At 38.7% G+C, this 23,584-nt stretch overlaps 1 protein-coding gene across 3 annotated transcripts in view; it reads right to left on the minus strand.

Moving 5' to 3' along the window:
* The window catches only part of LOC102077429 (E3 ubiquitin-protein ligase rnf213-alpha), an 84,671-nt gene that overhangs the window by 13,986 nt on the left and 47,101 nt on the right, over positions 1 to 23,584 (minus strand). For all 3 annotated transcript variants that reach the window (XM_025898840.1, XM_013273704.3, XM_019345965.2), the window contains 21 exons: positions 22,101 to 22,285; positions 21,795 to 21,950; positions 15,453 to 19,004; positions 14,771 to 14,901; positions 14,442 to 14,537; positions 14,216 to 14,337; positions 11,365 to 11,478; positions 11,236 to 11,285; positions 10,863 to 11,013; positions 10,610 to 10,745; positions 10,178 to 10,363; positions 8,837 to 8,955; positions 8,543 to 8,694; positions 7,040 to 7,240; positions 6,746 to 6,933; positions 5,053 to 5,173; positions 3,624 to 3,724; positions 3,233 to 3,412; positions 1,799 to 1,944; positions 1,526 to 1,628; positions 1,195 to 1,309 (listed from right to left, as the gene is read on the minus strand). In XM_025898840.1, the coding sequence (XP_025754625.1) occupies positions 1,195 to 1,309; positions 1,526 to 1,628; positions 1,799 to 1,944; positions 3,233 to 3,412; positions 3,624 to 3,724; positions 5,053 to 5,173; positions 6,746 to 6,933; positions 7,040 to 7,240; positions 8,543 to 8,694; positions 8,837 to 8,955; positions 10,178 to 10,363; positions 10,610 to 10,745; positions 10,863 to 11,013; positions 11,236 to 11,285; positions 11,365 to 11,478; positions 14,216 to 14,337; positions 14,442 to 14,537; positions 14,771 to 14,901; positions 15,453 to 19,004; positions 21,795 to 21,950; positions 22,101 to 22,285 (6,305 nt within the window). The remainder of the gene's footprint in view (positions 1 to 1,194; positions 1,310 to 1,525; positions 1,629 to 1,798; positions 1,945 to 3,232; positions 3,413 to 3,623; positions 3,725 to 5,052; positions 5,174 to 6,745; positions 6,934 to 7,039; positions 7,241 to 8,542; positions 8,695 to 8,836; positions 8,956 to 10,177; positions 10,364 to 10,609; positions 10,746 to 10,862; positions 11,014 to 11,235; positions 11,286 to 11,364; positions 11,479 to 14,215; positions 14,338 to 14,441; positions 14,538 to 14,770; positions 14,902 to 15,452; positions 19,005 to 21,794; positions 21,951 to 22,100; positions 22,286 to 23,584) is intronic.

Here is a 23,584-nt window from a genome sequence, read left to right on the forward strand (position 1 = left end):
TGTAATTCCTTGGTGTTCCTTAGAGATCTTAGTTTCCTGTTTGGCTTAGACTTTAGTTCCATCCTAAATGTTTCTTATATTACCCTCCTGTATCAGTTTCCCTGCATTATGTTCATTTATGTGTCTCCATTTACCCATTTAGTTATCACTTCTAACTTCCTGTTTTGTTTTGGTAGTTATTTGTCTCTACTGTCTTGCAGTTAGTTTGACCTTCCCTCCTTTCTCGTTGTCTTTGTGTGTTGTTAGCTGCATTCATTCCTCCCAGTTGCCCTCTTGTGTATAAATACAAATAAATAGTGTATAATTCTTATCCTATCTCACGTTCTTCCACCCACTTGTGTTGTATGTTAGATTCTGTTTGTCTTGCTCTGGTTGTAAATGACAAATTCTTATGTAGTGCTTTTCTACTCTCCCAGAGGACTCAAAGCGCTTTATACCCTTTTTTACCCAATCACATCCATTTTCTTCTATGGTTAGGTCTTTTCTATCTACCAATCACACGCATTCATACTCTGGTGGATGCATCGGGGAGCAACTTGGGGTCAGTATCTTGCCCAAGGATGTTTGGCATGCAGACTGGAGCAGCCAGTGATCGAACCACCAACCTTCCGTTCAGTAGATCACATTAGATTTTGTTATTTACATTGTACAGCATGGCTGGGCAGAACGTTTGGAGAATGGTTAGCACTGCTGCTTCAGAGCAAGAAGATCCTGAGTTTAAATCCACCATGTGTGTCTCTGTGGGCTCTCTATGGGTACTCTGGCTTCTTCCCACAGTCCAAAGGCATGCAGTTATTGGGGTTAAGTTAATTGGTTATTGCCCCTAAGTATGAATGATTGTCTGTCTCTATCTGTTAGCCCAGTGACAGGCTGGTGACCTGTCCAAGCCTTCCCTTAACCTATGGTAGCTGGGATAGGCGCCAGCTCCCCTCCAGACCCTGAATGGGAAAGAATGAATGGATGGACACTGTGGACTTTAATCTTTCCTTTTGCTGAAATAAAGGTTAAGTTTCTGTTTTCTGAGAGGCATCTGTACTTCACAATTCATCATAGCATGTCCTTCTAGAGAAATACTTTTTGTTTGTGGAGTGCTGTATACTGTCAAAGTACGTAATTTTCTTTTTGAAACCTTTTCTGTTCACCTTTTTAAAGTATATTTTAAATACAATTAAGACAGCATTTTTCTAGTTTTACCTCCAAGCAGTTGATGTATAAAGCATAGAGCTCTGCTCTGTCCCCATCATCCACAAATCTGCTTTCTTCAACAGATGAAAAATGTTGCTGCAAATATTTCTGAACCTCATCAAAGCTGAAACAGAGTTAGGTCAATTATATAGTGTAAGGTAAAGAAACTTAAATCTATTCACAGATTTTATCACAAATTTATTAAAGTAGCAATGCTGGTCAACTGATATAAAAGATACACTTTAGATCAGTGAGATACCTGTGTTTTTAGTCTCAATCATCAAAGATGATTGAGACTAACAGTAATTTTACAATGACATATTTATAGTAGGTTACCTACCTGAACTTCAGTAGCAGTTTGAGGATTACTGATCGCACAACTGGGTTTTTATCTGGGGACTCTTCAAATGGTGATAATACTTTGGTGTGAATCTGTTTATGTTCTGTTTGGAAAAAATAATTTAAAGTAAACATGTAAAACAATAATAATAATTTATTCCAACACATTAGACCTTTTGTTTTTGTTTCGAAACTTTAGGTCAAGACTTCAGCTTCTTTAGAAAAGAAGGTGAAACAGAATCTTCTTAATAGTGTAGGCTACAGTAAGTAGTACCTGTCTCAATCATTAGATAGGACAAGAGGTGGGTGATGACACCTTCGGCTGGAGGTGTATTATCCTTGAAGCACACGGCAGAGAGCAGATCAACAAAGAAACCATTGCAGCATCGCCTGAATTCTGCATTTTTCTTCACAGATGCGCTGCAGGGATACAAAAAGTAAGGCAATGTAAATACGTTTAAAAAGCGGTGTTAATTTGTTCTCATTAGATGATTCCCAAATGTTAAGCTTTGCAAACCGATTCTCCAAAAATGATCAATGGTCAATATACCATGAAATGTTTCTAATACTGTCTTTTATAGTATAATTTCCTAGCATGTGTTCATGCTCATGCACACACACATAGTCTTTCATATCTTAGTGAGGACATTGAACTGACATAATGCTTTCACAATGCTAGCCCATTACTCTAACCCTAACCGTCAGAAATGAATGCCTAACCCCAACCCTAGAGTTGAGGGATTCATCAGAGGTGGGAATGTGCACTATAAACACAAGTATTAAGACAGGTTGCAAATAGAAGGCAAGGCTTATTGTTAAGGCCTAGGCAATTACTAGGCTAAAGCAATAGTTGTTTGCTGGACAAACATCTGGAGAACTGGTTTATGGTGGGAAGAAACTCTAAAAATATGGTCTGCAGCTTCAAGAAAGTATAGGAAAGAGTATAGTGTCTCTGAGTTAGCCAAAATGGAGGCTCTATAGGGTGAAAGCCAAATCTTACAATGACTCTTGACAAGGTGGAAGGGACTGAATGCCATTCTAAACTGTTTTTTGATTAGACCAACATTGCGACACCTGCCCAGCCCCACCATTCATCGATACAGCATGTCTCTGCAGTTCTCCAAGCCCTAACCTTCGGCATATTTTGACCACTTGCAGCAGCAAGTTACCTGTGTAACGTGTGTAATCTATAACAGTATTCTGTTAAGGTTAAGATGTTGGTTGCCCCCCCCTCTCCCCCCAAAAAGCAAATCAACAGTCAAACCAGGGGGCAATGGGAAAAATGAGCCAATCTTGTTGCACTGACGCATGTACACAGAAGTAGGTTCCACCTGTGTGGTGGTATGCATTGTAGTAAACATCTAGGTAATTAAGTATTTTTTTTGTTTTGCAAATTAGCATGCAATTTCTGCACTTTATCACTAATGAGATTAACCTATAATTGATCATTGCAGGTTTGATCACTGACCAAATGGCACTCAGTCATTACTGAAGCCATAAGGTTGTGTTACTTTTCAAACTTAACTCCAGGAAGGCTGTAATAAAGACTGATAATATGAAGCAGCCCTACACTTTTGAATGGGAACAGCTGAATCCCACAAGCCATAGTACTCTATTCTGAGATCATGAGAAGAGCACGTTTTCCATGTAAATGTTTACAGTTGCACTGTTAAATACTTTATCAGCTAAACAGTTAAACAAATCTCACCTTATGTCTTCAGAAACATGTGGTTGGAAATCATCTGGTAATTGTTGGCGGCACTTTGGACAGGATGTCCGTCCTGCATCAAGGCTGTTCTTAATACATGTTAAGCAATAGATGTGATTGCATGGCAGTCCCACTGTTTCCTGAGGCTCTCTCATGCACACCCCACACTCAAGGCCAAACCTTCAGGAAGATGCAAACAAAATCACATTAGCTTAAGTGCAAATAAAGAAAAAGGCTGCGGAAAGCGGAGATTCTGGGGGTACTGCAGCACCCCTGTTGTAAAGTTTAGCACACCCAACTTTAAGGTCCTTCCAATGGCTTTGCTAAAGAACATTCTTCAATATTTCATATAATATCATAAAAAACTCTGCTAATAGTCAGACAGCATTACCTGAAAAGCTGATTAGTTGCCTCCTGTTTGCAGGACTTCAGGACTTTAACTACAGCTTCAAAACCTTTTGTAGATTTTACATCCGAGTTTTCCTGCAGAACCTTAGAAGAAGGACAAGATGATAAACAATACTATAATGATGAACATTATGTTGTTACAATTGTTTTTGTTAGCAGAACATCATTTAAAACAAGATACAGTGGGATGCAAAAGTTTGGGCAACCTTGTTAATAGTCATTATTTTCCTGTATAAATCGTTGGTTGTTACAATAAAAAATGTCAGTTAAATATATCATATAGGAGACACACAGTGATATTTGAGAAGTGAAATGAAGTTTATTGGATTTACAGAAAGTGTGTGTCACAATATGGCTGTGTGCAGGCAAGAGTAGGACCCAAACGCAAACTCGCAGAGACAAAAAGTAAACTCAAAAAACACAGCTTTATTGCTGGCATGGAAGGGAAACAAAAAATAAAACTAAACTGGGAAAACTAATACTAAATCATACATGGAAACACAGGGAGAATCACACAGGTATGTTGGAGGACGCAACACTGACAAAGAGAAACACGGGGCTTAAATACACAGAGGGATAACGAGGGGGAATGAGCCACAGGAGGAGAGCACAGCTGGGAGTAATTACGCAGGACGAGACAAGGGAAGCAAAACTAGAAACATTAACACAGGACAGACTGTGAAAGTAAAACAGGAAACACACTGACTGAACTCAAAACATGTAAACTTAGCCGACTGTGGAGACAGAACATAGAGACCTGAAACATGGGACAGAAAGGCACAGTAGACATAATGACGCCACAGGGGAAGAGTAAAACAAAACAAAGCACAGGACCTCTTTCAAAATAAAATAGGAAACAATGAAACACTGACATGACTACATGAACTTGACAACATAAGAAACCGACATGAAACACATGAAGGATAAGGGAGACTAAACACAAGGGTTGAAAACACAAGGGGAATATAATAAGCAAATGAGCATAGAAAACCTAATGAGCTTAAACATACACTATAACATCAAAATGAACTAAAACTCAAAACGCTGGGTCATAAGACCCAGGATCGTGACAGTGTGGAATAATTGTTTAAACAAAATCAGGTAGGTGCATAAATTTGGGCACAGACTATTAACAAGGTTGCCCAAACTTTTGCATCCCACTATAATTTTGACAGATTTTGTCAGAACAAAATTCTGCGCAGCATGGACAGGTTACAGGTTACATCTTTGTAGACCACATTGATTATGTTGTGCTTGGTCAGCTTTAATTTTTAAATTAAACCTAAAGCAAACCAGATTTGACCTGAATAAACTCACCAGCCACTTCATTAGGTACAACAGTTTAACTGCTTGTTTTAAAGCAAAGCAAAACAAAACAAAATAACATACAATAAAACAAAAAACTCACTTACATTGCTAAGAGTTTTAATGGTGTTTAGGACATGTGTCCTGAGCTGACGGTCTTCATTTTGGAAACCCAGTAGCATGTGTTCAACAAAAAAAGAAAGGATGTGGATGCGCTTCCAGCCATTACTGCAAAAAATATTACATACACAATCACAGTTGGTAATAATAATAAAAAAAATAAAATTACTTCAATATCATCGTTAAAGCAACACTATATCCTCAATCTAGTCTGTGCAATGACAAGACAAGCCCAAGGAATGACACAGAGATGCATGTCAGCCTCCATTGCAAATTTTGTAAAATAAAATTAGCTTTAACAACCACCAGAAAAACACAAAAAACTTTGTGATAGCAGAAAGCAGTAGCCGATGATGTGCAACCCAAATGTAAACAAATAAGTCAACCAAACACTGATAGCTACACTTGCTACTTCCATTCTATAGGACAGGAAGAGCAAACATTGGATGGAAATTACTAATGCAGTGACACAGTGGAAAAGCAGGACTTTGTGCATCTGGTTAAAAAGCTTAATGCAAGAGACATCCATTGATTGATATGTGACAGTACAGTGGAGCTCAGATTTACAACCTTATAAACAGTACATTTGCATAATGACTGAAGGTAGCACCAACAGGTGTCCATTATTTCAATATAATTGGAACATATTTTAATAAAACAGTTAAAGAACAAAACTTGTGTCAGTGTCCAAATATACATGGACCTAACTGTAATTTGAAATGGTAAATGGCCTGTATTTGTATAGCGCTTTACTAGTCCCTAAGGACCCCAAAGTGCTTTACACATCCAGTCATCCACCCATTCACACACTGGTGATGGCAAGCTACATTGTAGCCACAGCCACCCTGGGGCGCACTGACAGAGGCGAGGCTGCTGGACACTGGCGCCACCGGGCCCTCTGACCACCACCAGTAGGCAACGGGTGAAGTGTCTTGCCCAAGGACACAACGACCGAGACTGTCCAAGCCAGGGCTCGAACCGGCAACCTTCTGATTACAAGGCGAACTCCCAGCTCTTGAGCCACGATCGCCCAGTGTTGTTTATTATATTGCTCTCTTTTTTTTTTGCTTGTTTTGCTTTCTCAACAGGTGATCCAGGTGATTGATATATGTATTTTGTGTCTGTTTGTTTCGTTGGTTTTTGTTTTTTGCCCTTTATCACAGTTCCTCTTCCCTGCTGTTTTTCTTTCCCTCTTTCTTTCTCCCTTTTCTTTTCCCCAGTCAAGTCTGTCCCGTGTTTAGCAAGTGAAAATAAAATAAAATAAACAATAAAAGCAAAGGTGAATCAAATAGACCAACACTGCAAGGCCGGGATGGTCCATTTGGTAAAGTAAATCCGTTGGGCATCTTTCTTCGCCTTTAGGCAATAATTCTGATGGCAAAAGAACCAAACGGGACAGGCGAAAAAAAAGAAGAAAAAAAAAGAAAAGAAAAGGTGGTAAACCTAAGTTGACAGTTTAATGTCATACACCTGATTCTGAAATAAGTGAGCTACGATGTCTTTGATTAAACAAGAATATTCTGCAATACAGCAATCACCACAATATGAGTCACAACAATGGGCGACTACAATGAGAGGTTCTTTCAGTAACACTAAGTAAAGCGTTATACAAATACAGGCCATTTTAACACTAGAGAGAACTGGGCATCAGAATTTCAATTCACTGCATCAGTATCTTACCTGAAATCATGGAGTACTTTCCGGCAGTGCTCACCGTATTTTTTGCTACTGCTTTGGGAGCAAATTAACTCCAAAGAAGCCTGCACCTTCTTCACCTTCCTCAGCCAGCGCTGGCAGACAGTATCATTCTCTAAGTTAGAAGGTTCCAGGCTTTCAACACATGCCTTGGCTGCATAGACATCCAAAACCTACAGGAAAGTATAGTCTGTAAGTGATAGTTTTGCAATATTTGTAACATGCTGTGTCATTCTTGTCACAAGAATGTGAACACCAGGAATTAAGAAATGTGCTCACCATCGACGGATAACCACTAATGACCGGATTTTTTTGCAAAGGGGAAATAACTTCAGGATGAAGAGAAATCATCCGTGCGAGGTTCTGAAGACGGTTTTGGTAAAAACGATAGGCAATGTGGATGAGTGGAAGAAAAAGCTCATTATCTTGTTTTCGTTTCCGTACTTCATCAGCACAGCTGGCCATTGCCTGACAGAGGAGCTGAGGAGTAAAGGACCAAATAGATTAATAACATATCGATCTATTTGTTATAATAATATATAAGTAACGGAATACATGTACCGATGTTATGTATTTAAAATACAAAATATGAGTAACTATATTCCGTTGCAGTTACCGTTTAAAAAGGTGGTATTCAGAATACAGTTACTTTGTTGAAATAAATGGATTACACAGCGGCCTTTTCCTGTTTCATATGTTAGGCTGTCCCCTTTCTGTTTTTGGTAATTCCAAGCCGGTTGAAACCCAAACAAAACACGCATCAAGAGGCTCTAATTCCTGGGTCTCAATCTCATGACCCATGTCACCTCTACTTGCGGCCCACATAATGACGTGAAGAAATATTTTTAAAAATTATTGTTAGAAAAAATTATTTAATATGAAGGCAATAGGCACAGTGTTACAGGCATAGCCCTAAAGAATGTAGCCTCATGGGCAGTGTAGCCCAGTTGTAAGTAAGCTATTAAAAATCTAGTTGGTATTGGTATGGCGACTATCCTTCAGTAATAGTAATAAAACACACAGCAATAGTACATTCATGTAGTTGTAATAAGCTTGATAATATATTAAGTAATCCAAAGTACTCAGACTACGTTACTCTCATTGAGTAACGTAATGGAATACGTTACAAAATACATTTTGGGGCATGTATTCTGTAATCTGTAGTGGAATACATTTTAATAGTAACCTTCCCAACACTGTAACTTAAATTAGCATTACATGTAATATAATAGTAAAAATTGAAATTGAATTGAAATTAACACAACTTTTCAGTAAAGTTTATAGAGTTCCATACAAGTAGCTACTACTGCTAGCTGTGTATAGTGTCAAAATAAAAATATAATTAATGGAGTAATGCTTTAATCTCTATAACACTGAGTTATTGATTTTTCACTCCAGTTTGTTGACATGAATAATGAATGAATATAATATTTCCACAATCAGTCCAACCTACTTACTTTATGTATGGTGATTCGTTTTTAATAAAATTTTATTTTTTAAGTATAAAAACGGGTTTAGCTGATCTACATGGACATGTTGTTTGATTGTAGTGAACTTGACTGTTGGGACAGTAGAGAAAACTGTGTACAGTTAAATGTTTTTGTTTTGCTGGAGTTCAGTGACAGTAGTGGGTTTTACAGCAGACTGAAAGTAACATTAATCAAACACAGATAAACAAGCATTTTCCAGCCACGGTGCAACATATCTATACTTGAGAAAATAAACTGTCATATTGCACTAATGGAGATCATTATTATTCACAATCCTTCACATCGCTCTCACCTGTAACTCTTCATCTGATGCCACTTTCATGGTCATGGAAACAAAATCTTGCAGATACCTTTTGAAAAATTCTCTCTTCATTTTTTCATTAGCTTTTTCTGAGATGTAAGTGCCAAGTGGAGTTTCCAAGAACAAATCATAGAAATGACCAACTGAATGAGGTGAAAAAACACAAAGTTGGGAGAGTCAGTAATTATTTAGATTTTAATCTAAAAAAATGTTTTTAATTAAAATTAAAGTACAACTCTTAGAAAGTGAATATCTACATATGTTACTTGTAAAATATATATTTACTTTGATGTCTGGATGCTTCCATCATGAGCCCATCTAGGAACTCTTTGATCCACCAACTGAAGGGCAGGCGGCAGAACATGGTATGGCCACCTGTGACATGGCTTTGTACCATGAATACTCTGGAGAAGTGAAAGAGCCAGAAAAACAAGCAAACGAAAACCATTAGGGATGTTTTTTGAAACAGCTACAATTTACTTTAGTGTACATACAATTTTCTTGTGCCAGATCATAAAAAAAATAAGAGTGTCTTGTCTTTCAATGATACAAATTAGACGTAAATAAAACAATATGCACTGAATACATCGGCCACTTCTTTGGCTCTTCATCTGCTCATTAACTAAAATTTCTAATCAGCCAACGGCAGCAATTCAGTAGACGACCACATGTATTAGGTGGTACTTGATTGTAATGGAAAACCAAACGATCTGAGTGGAATCGTGGCGAGTTGATCCAAGTAGGTACTAATGGAAAACAGGCTAAATAGAAGTAACTGCGTTATTATTATGCCGCACTACGCAAAGTGACTTATGTGGAAAGCATACTGGCACCCTAATTCAGAAACTGCTGATCTACTGAGATTTTTCCACAGAACCATCTCTATTGTTGCACTTCTAAAGCCACAACACATCAAACCCTGAAGTATATTGAAAAACTGGAAAAATAAAAAAAACTGGAAAAATCGTGCCTGGTCTAATGGTTCTTGATTTCTGCTGCTTTCAGATGGTAGTTCACAATTTGGCATAATCAAAATGAAAGTATGGAGCCATCTTGCCTTGTACTAATTGTTCCAGCTGCTGGTGGCAGTGTGAGGAGTATATAATATTATAAATATATAAATAAAAATATTATATTTTTGGTATAATTTGGGACCCTTAGCACAAATTAAAAATGGTTTAAATAGCCACAGACATAGTGACGGTCATGACTATATCCATCCCATGGGCACATCCTATGGGTAAGGTGTGCTTCTCTAGGAATGAAGTGCCATGCCACAAAGCTCAGATCTTTAACTGGTTTCTTGAACATGACAGTATTCTTCATAACACTGTCTTCAAATGGCCTCCACAGTCACCAGATCTCAATCCACTAGAGCACCTTTGGGATGTTGTGGAATGGGAGATTTGCATCATGAACAAGCAATCAAACAGCAACTGTGCAATGCTATCATGTCGATGCGGACCAAAATCTAATTGATGTTTCTAACACCTTATTGAATCTTCGCCATGAAGAATTAAGATAGTCTTAAAAGCTACAGAGGTACTGGCCGAGAATGAGCAAAATGCACCCATGAATTGGCCAGTAACTGTAGATGCCTACATTCTCTAACCAGGAGATACCTACTTCTTTTCCACCCTGACGTATGGCAAACTGAGCATCTCTTTGTTTCCAAAAATCTCAAGCCACAGGTTCACAATTTGTTCTTCATCTTCCAGGAGAAGGTCCATATTGCAATCTCGGTCAATGACTGAGACCAGGTAGGCTAGAAGTGGAGTGACAACTGCTTGGATTTTCCTCCACAGTGTGTGCCTGAAAGAAATAATCATACAACATTCTTAAAATTGAACATAAATTTGCTGATATCTACTCAAAGTTACAGCTGAGGCAAGTCTGTCAAATGAAACCAAATCTGTTTGCTGTTATGTATTTTATGTTTGATGCTACAAACCTATCGTTCAATAAATTGTGAATAAATGTCAGAAATAACTGCATTTAAATGTACCAAAAAAGTCAAATGCAGACCATCAGTGTACAGGAAATATTAGAGAAACTTACAGGAACGTCCCTCCTTCTTGAAGAGCACTGTCATTAGATGCCTCATTTAGGACCCAGCTTTTTAGAATGGGCATGTTGGCCTCATTGTCCTTTAACAGTGAGTGAAGTCGCTTCCTCACAATTTTTGCAAACAATCCTTGGAAACAAAATTAATTTCACATCACATTGTTGTATTTTGAATGCAGTTTCAGTATAGTGGTGCCCAGCACAGGATTGATGTTAAAAGATCATCTTTACTGACTTATTTTCTAACCTTGAGTATGGTTTCCATCCAGAAGAGTGAGCAGATTCTCAACTCTCTTAGTGCTGAATTCACCACTGTTTGCTTCATCTCTCAGCATGCTCACTGCACTCTGAACACAACTTCTCACCAAATTTGTAGTATCAAACAAACATTCCAATGCCTGAAAAGAATAATTAATAGCACCAGTACACATACACACTAGTTATTCACAACACTAAAACCACTGCAGACAACAAAGGTAAAAGAAAGAAACTGTGGACAAATGTTAAAACTATTCATTCAGCAGGTAATTGGATTGCACTTTGGTGGAAATACGGACACTATTCTTTAAGGTAAATAACACTTAAATGGCACTGTAAATAACGTGGTAAATAACACTTACAGTGGAGTCATATTTCTGTGGCACACCAGTGGAGTCTTCTTTCTCTACGGCTTTGAAAGAGAGAGAATTTTGCATGTTTTTTCCCATAATTTACAAAATATAATGTAGAAAAAGGATTTGATTAATTACCCTCAGATGGATCTTTAAAAAGATCACTTATAAGTCTATTTTTCAAGGAAAGAGCATCTGAAAGAAACTCTTTTGATCTTCTGATATCATCAATGTGAACAGACCTCCAAGGACCTGAAAAAGTCACATTAAGAAAGACATGTGAGTTTCAGCTGATATTTAAAGTACATTCTCTTTTTTGATGTTTCACTTTTGGTGTTACATAACAACATGCTGTGTTTTGTATATTGAATATAAACTAATCTCATGACTATTAGTGTTTTTGTGTTATTAAAACATGTTGTTATGTTTGGAGATGAACGGCAAACCCTCATCCCACTCCCTACCGGACTCCAAGCAGAACTTGTGCAGCATAGTGTTGAGGGTTTGATGAAATCTTTCCAAGGCACCCTGACTCTCCGGGCGCTATGGACTGGATTTTACATATTTAATCTGCAACTTATCAACAACCTGCGCAAACACCTTTGATGTAAAGTTGGTTCCTTGGTCAGTTTGAATAGTCTTTGGGAGCCCGAAGGTAGAAAGAAACTTAATTAGTGCCTTTATTACTATTTTGGCTGTGCCTAGTGGAATTACCAGTAACCTAAAGTTGTCATTCCTAGCATTCGTTTCGATGTCTCCCTACAGGAAATGGAGACCTCTGTATTGCCAGACAAGCTTATCTCAAGCAATCACAGAAATAGCCAGAAGCTCACCTATCCCAGATAGCAAAATTGGTATGGCCCGGATCTGGCCCACACAATGTGCTTACACATGGCCCACATACCGCAAAGAATGACGACCCTTTGGTGGCCCAGATCTGGTTTGCCAGAGGTGGCCCACACATGGGCCAGCACAAGGCCAGTTGCAGACACACTGCTGGCCCTGTGATGGCCCAGAACAATTTCAGCTCTGGCCCCACATGTCAGCCTAATGTGTACCTTCATCAAGCCATGTAATAACAACATGTGCCGGAACATAATAGTGCAAAAGTAACATGACAAAACTCTGTTCAGACAGTGAACGGACTGATTCTTATATAGTGCTTTTCTACTCTCCTGGATTACTCAAAGTGCTCTATACAACATGCCACATTCACCCAATCACAGACTTTCTCTAAACTGAAAGTCTGTGATTCCTTCCTAACTACATTCATACACATTCACACTTTTAACATGCATACTGGAGGAGCCAGGGATTGGACCACTAACCTTCCAATCAGTAGGTCTACCTCCTGAGCTACAGCCACCCAGTGGCAAACATGAGTAAACCTTCACTAGGTTTTGGATAAAGTGTACACTCACAAACCTGTCAAACCTGCCTTTAAAACGTTGGCTACCATAGCAGTATAGTATTGCAACATAGCATTTGGGTCTTCTAACTAGAATAGGAAAATAGGAACATAAATAGTGCCATCACTGCCAGACCTGGCCCACATCTGCTATGACACTAGTCATACAGAAGTGCCAGCTTGATGCCGGATCTGGGGAAGACCTGTTTTCTACGAGCGTGGGCCACATAAACCAAACCACAATCGGGCCACATGTGGCATGCCATCACATAAATAGTGCCATCATTGCCAGGCATCTGGATGACATACCACTTACCATGCCAGAAGTCAGCCAGCAGTGCTGGCTTGACACCAGATCCGGGCCAGACCGGTGCCCAGCACTGTCAGCACTGCTTCCGGCCCCAGACTCGAAGCCCTTGCTTAGTGATACGCCTTTCCTTATAAGTACCTGCCCATGTAATAAAAAGCCTTAGTCTCGTCCAAATATACATGCAAAATTCAAACAGTACAGAGCATATGCAGACTTTTTTCTTCTTCAGAAGAGAAAGGGGGGTGGGAGAATGCTGACAGGACAACAGGCACACATGCCCCACCACCTTAAGCACACAGGCTGGGTTGGGCTTCAGTGACACCCTGGTCTGCCCAAGGGTAAACTGAGTGCATGATGGGTGTGTTGTAAGTGTGTGAATGTCACTGACACATTTAGCGGAGTCTAAAGCTAGCAGCAAAGCTGTCTTCAAAGACAAATGCTTTAAATCAGCCACCTGGAGAGCGTGGCCAGCCTGCCCTTGTCTCCTGCCTGAGTAGGGGTGTGGAGGTGGCTGGGGCTTCATCCGTTTGGGGATTCTGAACTGAGAATCCCCAAACTGAATCTCGCCTCAGATTTCTGCGGCATGGAAGCCAGTGCAGTCTCGAAAATTCTGTTAGGCACAATTGGCATGTCCAAAATGTCCATTTCCTCCCTCTCTGACAGATTTGTGAGGTTGAGTCATGTGATTTGCTTCTGCAACACCATCATACCCATAGATTTCCCTGTGTCTTGGACTGTGCAGCACTGCATGCGGAGGCAAATGTCCATGATTACAGTAATCTCTTCTCACACATTCTGGGCACTAGTCGCCTCACATAGCTCTGCCTGGTAAGCAGCTAGCATGGAGGAAACATTTAGGGCCTACAAAGCGGTGGCTTTGTAGCCCTCTCAGTCATGTTGTACTGAAAGTGGTCTGCCTTCGATGGGAGTGTGGGGCTCCAGCTAGGTCCAGCTGTGAGCCCCAGCTGGTGCCAGCCTGAGATTCGGCTTCCACGAGTTCTTTCTTATTGGCACTATCGGCGGCGGTTTCGCCTATGGGCAAGAAGGGGTCTGTTCCCGAGAGGCTAGGTTGGTGCGCTAGCCATCGTTGGAGACATTTTTTGTTGAACCGGGCACAATGCGGACATGAACCGCAGGTTTCAATTGCAAGTTGGGCATGTTCCAGCCTGAGGCAACACAAGCAGTTCTAATATGTGTCCTTAATCAAGATTCTGTTGCCGAGTCGGGAAATGTGTGTGTGCGTGTGTGTTTGTGTGTGACACAAGACTAACCTCCTTGAAACCCAACATAGGAAGTTCCACCCTCCATGCGCGGTAGTTTGATGACAAAGTACACAAATGTCTTTATGTCATCAGTAGTGTGACACTTGTTTACTTCGCTGAAGCATGCATACCTTAGAAATCCGAACAATAAGTAAAAGAAAAAAAGAAGAGATGTTGCACTAATGTCAGCAAGTTATACAAAAGTAAGGGATGGTGTGATGATCTTCTCACTCACTTGGCTGAGGAAATAATATTCTTTTTGTGAAATCCTTCATCATACTCCGCTTGGATAATGAGGACTTTGTCTGTGTGTGTTGAGCCCAGAAAATCCCTAGTATTGAGACATAAATATCTTGTTACATTGTAATTAATATATTTGAAAAAAACAGAATCATAACTAAATAGCATGTTGATCCGTACATCTATTACATAAGTATTCGTTTTAAACACTTCTACTAAGAAGGATCATAAGATATTAAACCACAAGAGTGTGGAAAAAGGCAGTTACTCAGTTTGATTAAAATGAACACCTACAGATCATATATATTTTCTTTATATGCATACCTTATTTTTTTGAGGAATGAGTACTGAGTGTCAAACTGCTGCAGTGATAGCAGCTGAACAGCATCAAGGTTTATCAGACTCTGCAGGTGTTGAGTATCCACGGCAGTGAGTAACCTGGAAAAGGTTGTAACCTTGAAAATGCCAAAGAACCAAGGATTACAAAATATTACACTCAATTTTTTATTTCCCAAGAGTAAAACAGAAAAAGCCTCATAGTGTGTATGTGTTTTATGTATCTTTTACATGTAATCCTGTAAAATTTATAATGCATACCATAAGCTGCTTGGAATTTTGATACTCTCTCATTAAACAAATTCTCTTTCTGAATTTCAGGTTTTCATTCACTGAGCCCTAGTGAAATTTTAACTATATTTTAATAATATCAAATAAATATATCTAATTTTTGTTAGAATATTGAAGAATAAAAATATCCAATGCAAGCTTTACAAAAGTCTTAGTAGAAATAGTATGAGCAATTAAGACTGTATCTAGTAAAAACTAGTTGTAACATGAATTGATTGCATGATTATTATTATACAATGGAAGTTAATATATCTTCTTACAGCACAGTCATTACGCCCATAAATTAGAGGCATGTTTTCACTTCTTGATTTTAATAATATCACAGTACTCTACCTATTTTTTTATATATTCTTTTAAAAAGCAAACAAAGAAAAATTACCTCAGTGAATAAGAAGTGTGACTGCTGGGGCTGCTGGATGTGATACACAATGTAGTCTCCCAGTGAACTGTGCCTTGCCTCTTTAACGTATTCTTGCATTAAATGCTCTCGTTCCGCATTAGGCAGTTTGGATTTGTCCAAACGAACAACTGAGTCCGGAGTGGCACAGTTGAGCAGAATGTCTTTGGCTTTGTTCAGAGTGACCTGAGCATCAGTCTCAGTACTCTCACACTCTGTTACTTGCATGACTACAGAGGAACAAGTGTCTGAGTGGTAGCCGATGAACACATCACTTGGATCATACTTCTTTTCTGAGGAGACAAATTTATTAACCCATTCCTCCAGTTGTGTGGCAATAACCTTCTGTTCCTCTGTGAGGACAGTTTTGATGTCAAGATAGTGTTTTTCCAACCTGTTAATGAGTGGTATTGGAAACTGCTCATAAACCACTTCCTTTTCTTCAATGACGATGAGCTTGAAGTTTTGGTGAACTCTGCATTTCACACGATGTGTTCCTAATCCAAGATCAACATAATTTTGACCTCCGAGCGTCACATAGTACTGATTTAGAGCATCGTACAGGCTTTCATAAAGATTTTGAAGGTTGAGAAGCACAACTGTCTGTCCTGTCTCCATGCACACCTTGACACGATTTATGTTTCTGCAAATCTGTGTGTATTCCTGATCTTTCGGGAAACTTGACCCAAAGATTATCTCTGGGCAGATTTGATGAGAGCAGAATATCTGTTGAAGAATCTGAAGAGCTGCATAGTTTTTTGTGAGTACTAAAAGGTAACGACTTTCCTCCATTTGAGAAGCTGGAGAGATGCTTTGCTTAACCAAATCAATAGTTGGGATTCTGACATTGGCAAAGTCATCTCTGAGTTCTTTGCGGAATGTGTTAATTACATCAACATCATCTTTTCCGCTGAAGTTTCGCAGGACTGCTCCGGTGATCTGATCTGCAGCAGGAGGTTCATTAGATGTTTTGGTAATTGAAAATAACATCTTTATCAGACTGTAGAAGTCTCGCAGACCAAAAAATCCTTTGCTTTTATCGCATACTGTCATATATGCTTTTGCAAAAGGTTGGAACAGGTTTTTGATCTTTTCAAGAACATGTTGATCAGAGGAGCAGATTCCTCTGGCACTTTTGATGAGCTCTTGCTCATTTAAATCTCCACGGGACACAAAAATTCCACGATTCATCTTGGCAGGATCCAGTGCCCAGTTGGAAATTCCAATGAACCCAACCCTTTTATGAGGTTTTGGTTCATCATCAACACAACCCTCTTCCAGTAATGGGTGCAGTGCTTTCAGTGGCATCTTCGGGGAATCCTCAGCCAATCCAATCTCATCAAGAACAACTACTGAAATATATTCATCCAGGTTTTTGCTTTCTTGAAAGCGAGCACATTGCTTGAATGTATTAATGATTCCTTCTGGAGTTGAATGGGGGCTACACTGGAAAGACACCAGATGTATTTGCTTCAGCTTCTTGTAGAGGTCAGAATGTGATGTGGGGCCTTGCATTGCATTTGCAACTAGAGTTTTAGACAGTGATTTGGAGCTTCCTGGTTTCCCAACAATAAACAGGGGAATTCTCAGTTCAATGCAGACCACCATCATGAAAAAGTTCTCTTTCAAAGCCTCATTTCTGGCAATCGTCTCACCCATGGGTACACGATTGAGTAGGAGGTCCTGCATGAGCTCCATTTCCTGCAGTACTCGTTGTAGTGTATACTCATCTGGAAAAATTTGGCTGATAGTTTTCTGATACTGCTCTTTGTTTTCTAAACAGGACTGATAGCACATTCCAGTAGCCATCAAGAGTGACCAGAGTACTCTATCACTGGCAGGTGAAAATGGTGGGTTGTTTTTTTGTTGCTGCTGAAACAAGTCTTTTAGATTTTCAGCAAACATTGGGTGATTGTTGTAAAACCACAGAAATCCTTGCATGCAACGTTCAACATCTCTCAAACTGACAAAGCTACATTCATCTTTCCTCTCTCTCATGAACTTTTGTGAAGATGATAAAACTTTAATTATTGTTGGAATACAGTCCTTTTCAATGAAGCTGGCCTTCACCTGTCTTTGGACTATTTGTTCAATGTAGATTTGCTCTGTTGAGTCATTGAGTTGTCCAAAATCCCAAACAAGAGGTATCATGCTGGGTGGTAACACATGAACACGATACACAAGCTGGCGGAGAGGGATGGAGCCAAGTCTGTCTTCAGTCTCCTCAGCCCGAACCCGGTAGCCCAGTCCTGATGCTTCCAGCCGCTTGATCATCTGGTCTGTATGTTTTCTGTAAGGGTTGCAGGCTGCAATAATATATAGCCCTGTATTAGAGCCAAGTTCTTCTCCCTGCACTGAGTTGTCACAGAGGATCTCCTTGATGCTATTAACTGCTTCTGTGGTGTTTGCCTCATCAAAGAAAAGAACTGAGTCAAGCTCATGATTCTCTTTATTGGTCCTTGCAAGAGTTTCAGCTTCCTTCACTTTCTCATAAATCATTTCTGATGTAGTTCCTCCATGAATTTTGACCAGTTTCATGTTTTCTGCTGGTGCTCCACATCTTCTTAGTTCACACATAAATTTTATCAGCCTTGTTTTACCGCATCCCGTCTCCCCCATTATGATGACAGGAATGTCACACCTGAATCTCATATGAATTGCCATCATTTTGAGGATATTGTCAGTGGTCAGTTCATATGTTTCATCAGGATCTGTTGGCCACTTGACGCCAAGCACACTGCACAGATGCTCAATCTTGTCAGCTCTAGGAAGCTGATCAAAGTCTGTATTAAAAGGAACTCTCTGAAGTTTTAATCCATTGTACAGCTGTCGAGTCATGATGTTTTTCTTAATCACTTCTTTTGTCAAAGGATTTACTGCATCAAACCCTTTCTGGTTATTGGGCCTAAGGTGAAATCCAATGAATGTCATGGACATGTGGTCGTCATTAAAAAAGATGTATGGATGTGGCTCTGATTCCCACCTTTTTCTAATGAGGAATGGGGCTAAATCTTTTTCTTTTAGTCCACTGATGTCAACGTGTTGCCTCCCTGGGCTTTGGTCAGTGATGCATAGTGATGGTGTTGCAAAGTCTTTGGACATCAAGATCATGAACTCAACCACAAAGTTTTTGAAGCCACAAAGAGTGTCTCCAACCAACTCAACTTTGCAGAAATCCGAATTCTCACAGTCTTTCAACTGAAGATTAAGAAACCACACAAAGTTACGTAGCTCTGCCCATGATGGATCTATTATACCACAATAGATTAAGAGTATCTGAAGACACTTTGCATGAGTCCCTTCAGTACCCTGGAACGTGAAGTTGTCAAGATTGTCCTTATTGTGAAAACGTGTTAGGTACTGGTATGGCCTTTGATAAGCTTCACTTGTGAAACATTCATCATCCATCAGGGGGTCACCACAGTCCATGTCTGGATTTTCTTCTTTTTGCATTTCCAAAGCCATAACCTTTTTTGGTGGGTGGCAAAACAGCTTTGGGAAAACATCTGAGAATGCAAAATTTTCATTTCGACCCTAAAAGTATACAAAATAAAAAACTTTCAATGTTTAAAACAATCAAATCTATCCTCATTAAAAATAAATAAAAAGAAATGAATAAAAAGGTCAGTATCCTATGGGGCGCCGTTTGTAAAGTGAAACATGCTGAAATTAACGGCAAATTTTTTCCACATTTAGCTCAAAACCTTACAAAAATATGTTTTTTCGAGTCATTTTTTTTTTTTACAACATTTAGTAAAATATTTGTAACTTTTCATATTTAAAACACAGGGGCCTGATATCCACTTACGAGGACACTATACTGCTACTGTTCTATCGAAATTTTAAATGAATATCCTCATATGTGGCTCTGAGTTTTCATGAAAAACTAAATTTAGGTTAAAAAAAAATCTGGTAATTCTTTGGTTTTACATTCATCAGGTCCCAATCAGACCAAATATCAAAGAGAAATTAATCATGCATGCCATGGAAGAGTTTGGGTCTTAGGAGGTTAAATCTAAATGTTAAATGTTAAATCTAGATGTTACAGGAAACTAAATATTTAGCTAACATGCAAATTTATTGTACGGCTCAATGGAAATACCAAAATTTACAAAAACTTTACAAAAACCTCCAGTGCAAAAGTGTGCCGGTAGTGGTCAGATTGTGTCTGCTCTCCAATGATGGTCACTTTTCACCACTATGAGCTGCTTCACTTCTTGCCTACGAGCATGTCCAGCGATTTGGCTGGCGATTGTGAAGTGGAGACTGCAGCTGCCAAGATTCCACTACTGGTGAACCTTTGGATGGCCGACAAAATGGATCTTCCAATGTTTTCAGCTAAATAGCCGGAACTTGCTGGTAGGCAAGAAGTGAAGCAGCTCATGGTGGTGAGAAGTGCCCATCAGGGGAGAGCAGACACAGTCTGACCACTACCGGCACACTTTTGCACCGGAGGTTTTCGTAAAGCTTTTATTTTGGTATTTCTGTTGAGCCGTACAGTAAATTTGCATGTTAGCTAAATATTTAGTTTCCTGTAATATTTAGATTTAACATTTAACATTTAGATTTAAATATAATATTTAGATTTAACATTTAAATTTAGACTTAAATATAATATTTTGATTTAACATTTAATATTTAGATTTACATTTAACATTTAGATTGAATATTTAACATTTAGATTTAACATTTAAAATTGTGTTTTAAATATGAAAAGTTACAAATATTTTACTAAATGTTTTAAAAAATGACTCGAAACAACATGTTTTGTAAGGTTTTGAGCTAAATGTGGTAAAATGTTGCCGTTAATTTCAGCATGTCTCACTTTACAAATGGCGCCCCATAGTATCCATGGATCATAGAAATATGAAATATAGACAATTGCTGCATGTATAAAAGGCTCGGACATTTTCCGTTTTCCTGCAATATTGTTTCAAATGAGGTTATGGGAAATGACGCTGGCATAAGTTTGATGTGCTACGCTGGGAGAGATAGTACTTCTGGGTCAGCTTGTTATCACCTCATCCAGTAAACTACACTCCTGTTTGCAATCCTTAACGGTGATACTCTTAGTGTTTTAGTTAATGAAGGTCAGTTACATTAGATCAGTCTATTTGCAGCCTGGATTTGCTGAGTCTTGAATTTCTTTGCATTGGGTTGTAGCGGCACATTTTCACATTGTGAGTGAAGACGTGCCGCCAGCTGCTGCCGTACGGTGGTAGTTTTATTTGGCCACACAATTGGGCCAAAGTACTTTTTGTGATAGTTTGAGCCAGGAAATGTCTGTACTTATAGTATGGCACTACGATTGTGTTGAAGTTGAGTTCTCTGTGTGTTTGAACCTAGTGATGTAATATTTACATAACTTCAGTTATTACATTGTAACAGACCAGTTTACAAGTTAGTTTGATTGTTGTGTTATCAGTGTTATTGTGTTCAGAATTGCCACTCACTTATGGCATAGTTGCTCCAGACCGGCAGCAATGTGATTTACTGAGTGTCCTTGAATGTATAATAGCATAGAGCCGTTAAGCCTGTCAATCATATCAGCTATGTATGACAGAGAGTCTGTAAGTGAGCATGCTTGTGGTTGGCTGAGAGTTTTTGGGGGGTGGGTGTTAGAGAGTGCGTTGTTGTTGGTGTGTGCGGGAAAAAGAAGCATGTTTTTTCTTTTTTTCAATTCTTGAGAGAGCGTTTTTCCTGTTGTATTTGGCATTGGCTACGGCCCACAGTAGCCTCTGTTACTGTTCCTAACAAACAGTCGGTAAACAGAATACCGATCGTCTTTGTCTTCTGTCGGACGGACACTACAATATATTATGTTGTGGACGTGTGTGTACAGATGGATGTTTAGGTTTATATGATTAGATATCTTTAAGTTTATATTAGCTGAACCACTGTTGCTGTAATATACTTGGCCTAATGGTAACTTATTTACAGGTTACAATAAACCACCTGACTTCAACAGTTAAGCAAAGTGGAAGGCTGTCGTCTTCCTTCCTGTATTCTGACCGATACACCATCTTGTTGGCTGCTAAACCTAAAAGAACTAGTCCTAACCTACTACTCCTACACTTAAGACAAGATATAATTGTTCCTTCAAAAAAAAAACAACCCTAAATGCTAAGACTATGGCATAATTTTTTTCTACCTATTTACCAATCTATTTATTTCTATCTATTAAGAATCTTATTTCATTGAACAAGAAAGGATTTTGATGAAATATCAAAAAACCAAATAAATTATAACTGTAACATAACTATAATATAGAGTTGGATGATTTCATAAGAAGAATACTTCACTAAAAGTAAAACCTCCACTTACCAATCTGGTATCACATCTGTTCTGATCATTTGTGGACTCCAGTAACTCAATAACATATAAGTGGTTCTGGCTGCATTGCCACATCTGTCCATTTGAATCCATCAGGTACCGCAAAAAGAAAAGCTTGAATATGAATTCATTCAGGCCCTTTTGCACCTAGAAATGAGGTGTTAGAAAATAAGTCTGTGTTATTAAATAAAGCAAATTATGACCAGCTAAGGGATTTGATCAGAACCACAATATACATTTAAATAAATAAACTTATAAATAATGTAGATTTCACTACAGTTACATTAAATTGCTTACCGAGGACGTGACATCAAAGTGAAACACCTTAATATCTTTTTGTTTTGGTGTGTCATATAAAAACTGGAGAATCTTGTGGTCATCAACTTCATGTTCAGTTAGCCTGATGCACTTCTTAAAGGCTATTCCTTGGTCAACACTTCTCTCAAGTTTTTCGTACAACCTTTGGACATACAGTGACTTGCCTAAATTAGAAGAAAAACAATAACTGGTTGACAGACGTCATAGCATTAATAATAACTGAATATGAATGACAAATTATTTTATTTCTAGGAAGCAATAACTGTGTTAACACAAGACACAAAACCAGATCTAATTCTGCATCCTGTTTTCTATATAGACACTGTAATGTAAAACTTATTTTATTTCCCCAAGTGGACAATTAGTGCTTTTGCTATATTGTTCAACTTGATTGTCATAGTTTATTCAATCTTTATTATTTATTTATTTATTTATTGTACTTTTAAGCTGTTACTATCAAAATGGACAGGACTGGAGGATGGGAAGAGATAGAAGAAGAAAAGAGAAAAATGGGAAGAGAGTTAACAGAAGGAGAGTGAAAGAAACACAGAGGAGAAGGGAGAGAAAAAAGACACTGAAAATCTGTTTGATCACCTGCTGAAACAAAAAAACAAGCAAAAAGAAAACAACACAGTAGGCAAACCACAGCAACAACCAACATACAGTAAATAATAAATATTGAATGTTACTGAGCAGCATACCTGTTTGCAGTGTTGAGAAGATTACTTTTAAAATGTATTCCACTACAGATTACAGAATACATGCCCCAACATTGTATTTTGTGATGTATTCCGTTACGTTACTCAATGAGAGTAATGTATTCCGAATACTTTAGATTACTTAATATACAGTGGCTTGCAAAAGTATTCGGCCCCCTTGAACTTTTCCACATTTTGTCACATTACAGCCACAAACATGAATCAATTTTATTGGAATTCCACGTGAAAGACCAATACAAAGTGGTGTACACGTGAAAAGTGGAACGAAAATCATACATGATTCCAAACATTTTTTACAAATAAATAACTGAAAAGTGGGGTGTGCGTAATTATTCAGCCCCCTGAGTCAATACTTTGTAGAACAACCTTTTGCTGCAATTACAGCTGCCAGTCTTTTAGGGTATGTCTCTACCAGCTTTGCACATCTAGAGACTGAAATTCAGGGGACAGCCTAACATATGAAACAGGAAAAGACTGCCATGTAATCCCTTGATTTCAACAAAGTAACTGTATTCTCAATACCACCTTTTTAAATGGTAACTGTAACGAAACACAGTTACTCATATTTTGTATTTTAAATACGTAACGCCGGTACATATATTCTGTTACTCCCCAACACTGCCTGTTTGTACACCTGTCTGAACACCCGTGTGTGTAAGCGTGCTTGTATTCATAAGGTTTCTCCATGTAACTGTCTAATAATAGGTGTGGGGAGCCATAGCCTTGCCCCTCAGGACATGAAGC

This window comes from Oreochromis niloticus, linkage group LG15 (assembly GCF_001858045.2).
Source record: "Oreochromis niloticus isolate F11D_XX linkage group LG15, O_niloticus_UMD_NMBU, whole genome shotgun sequence".
Lineage (NCBI taxonomy): Eukaryota > Metazoa > Chordata > Actinopteri > Cichliformes > Cichlidae > Oreochromis > Oreochromis niloticus.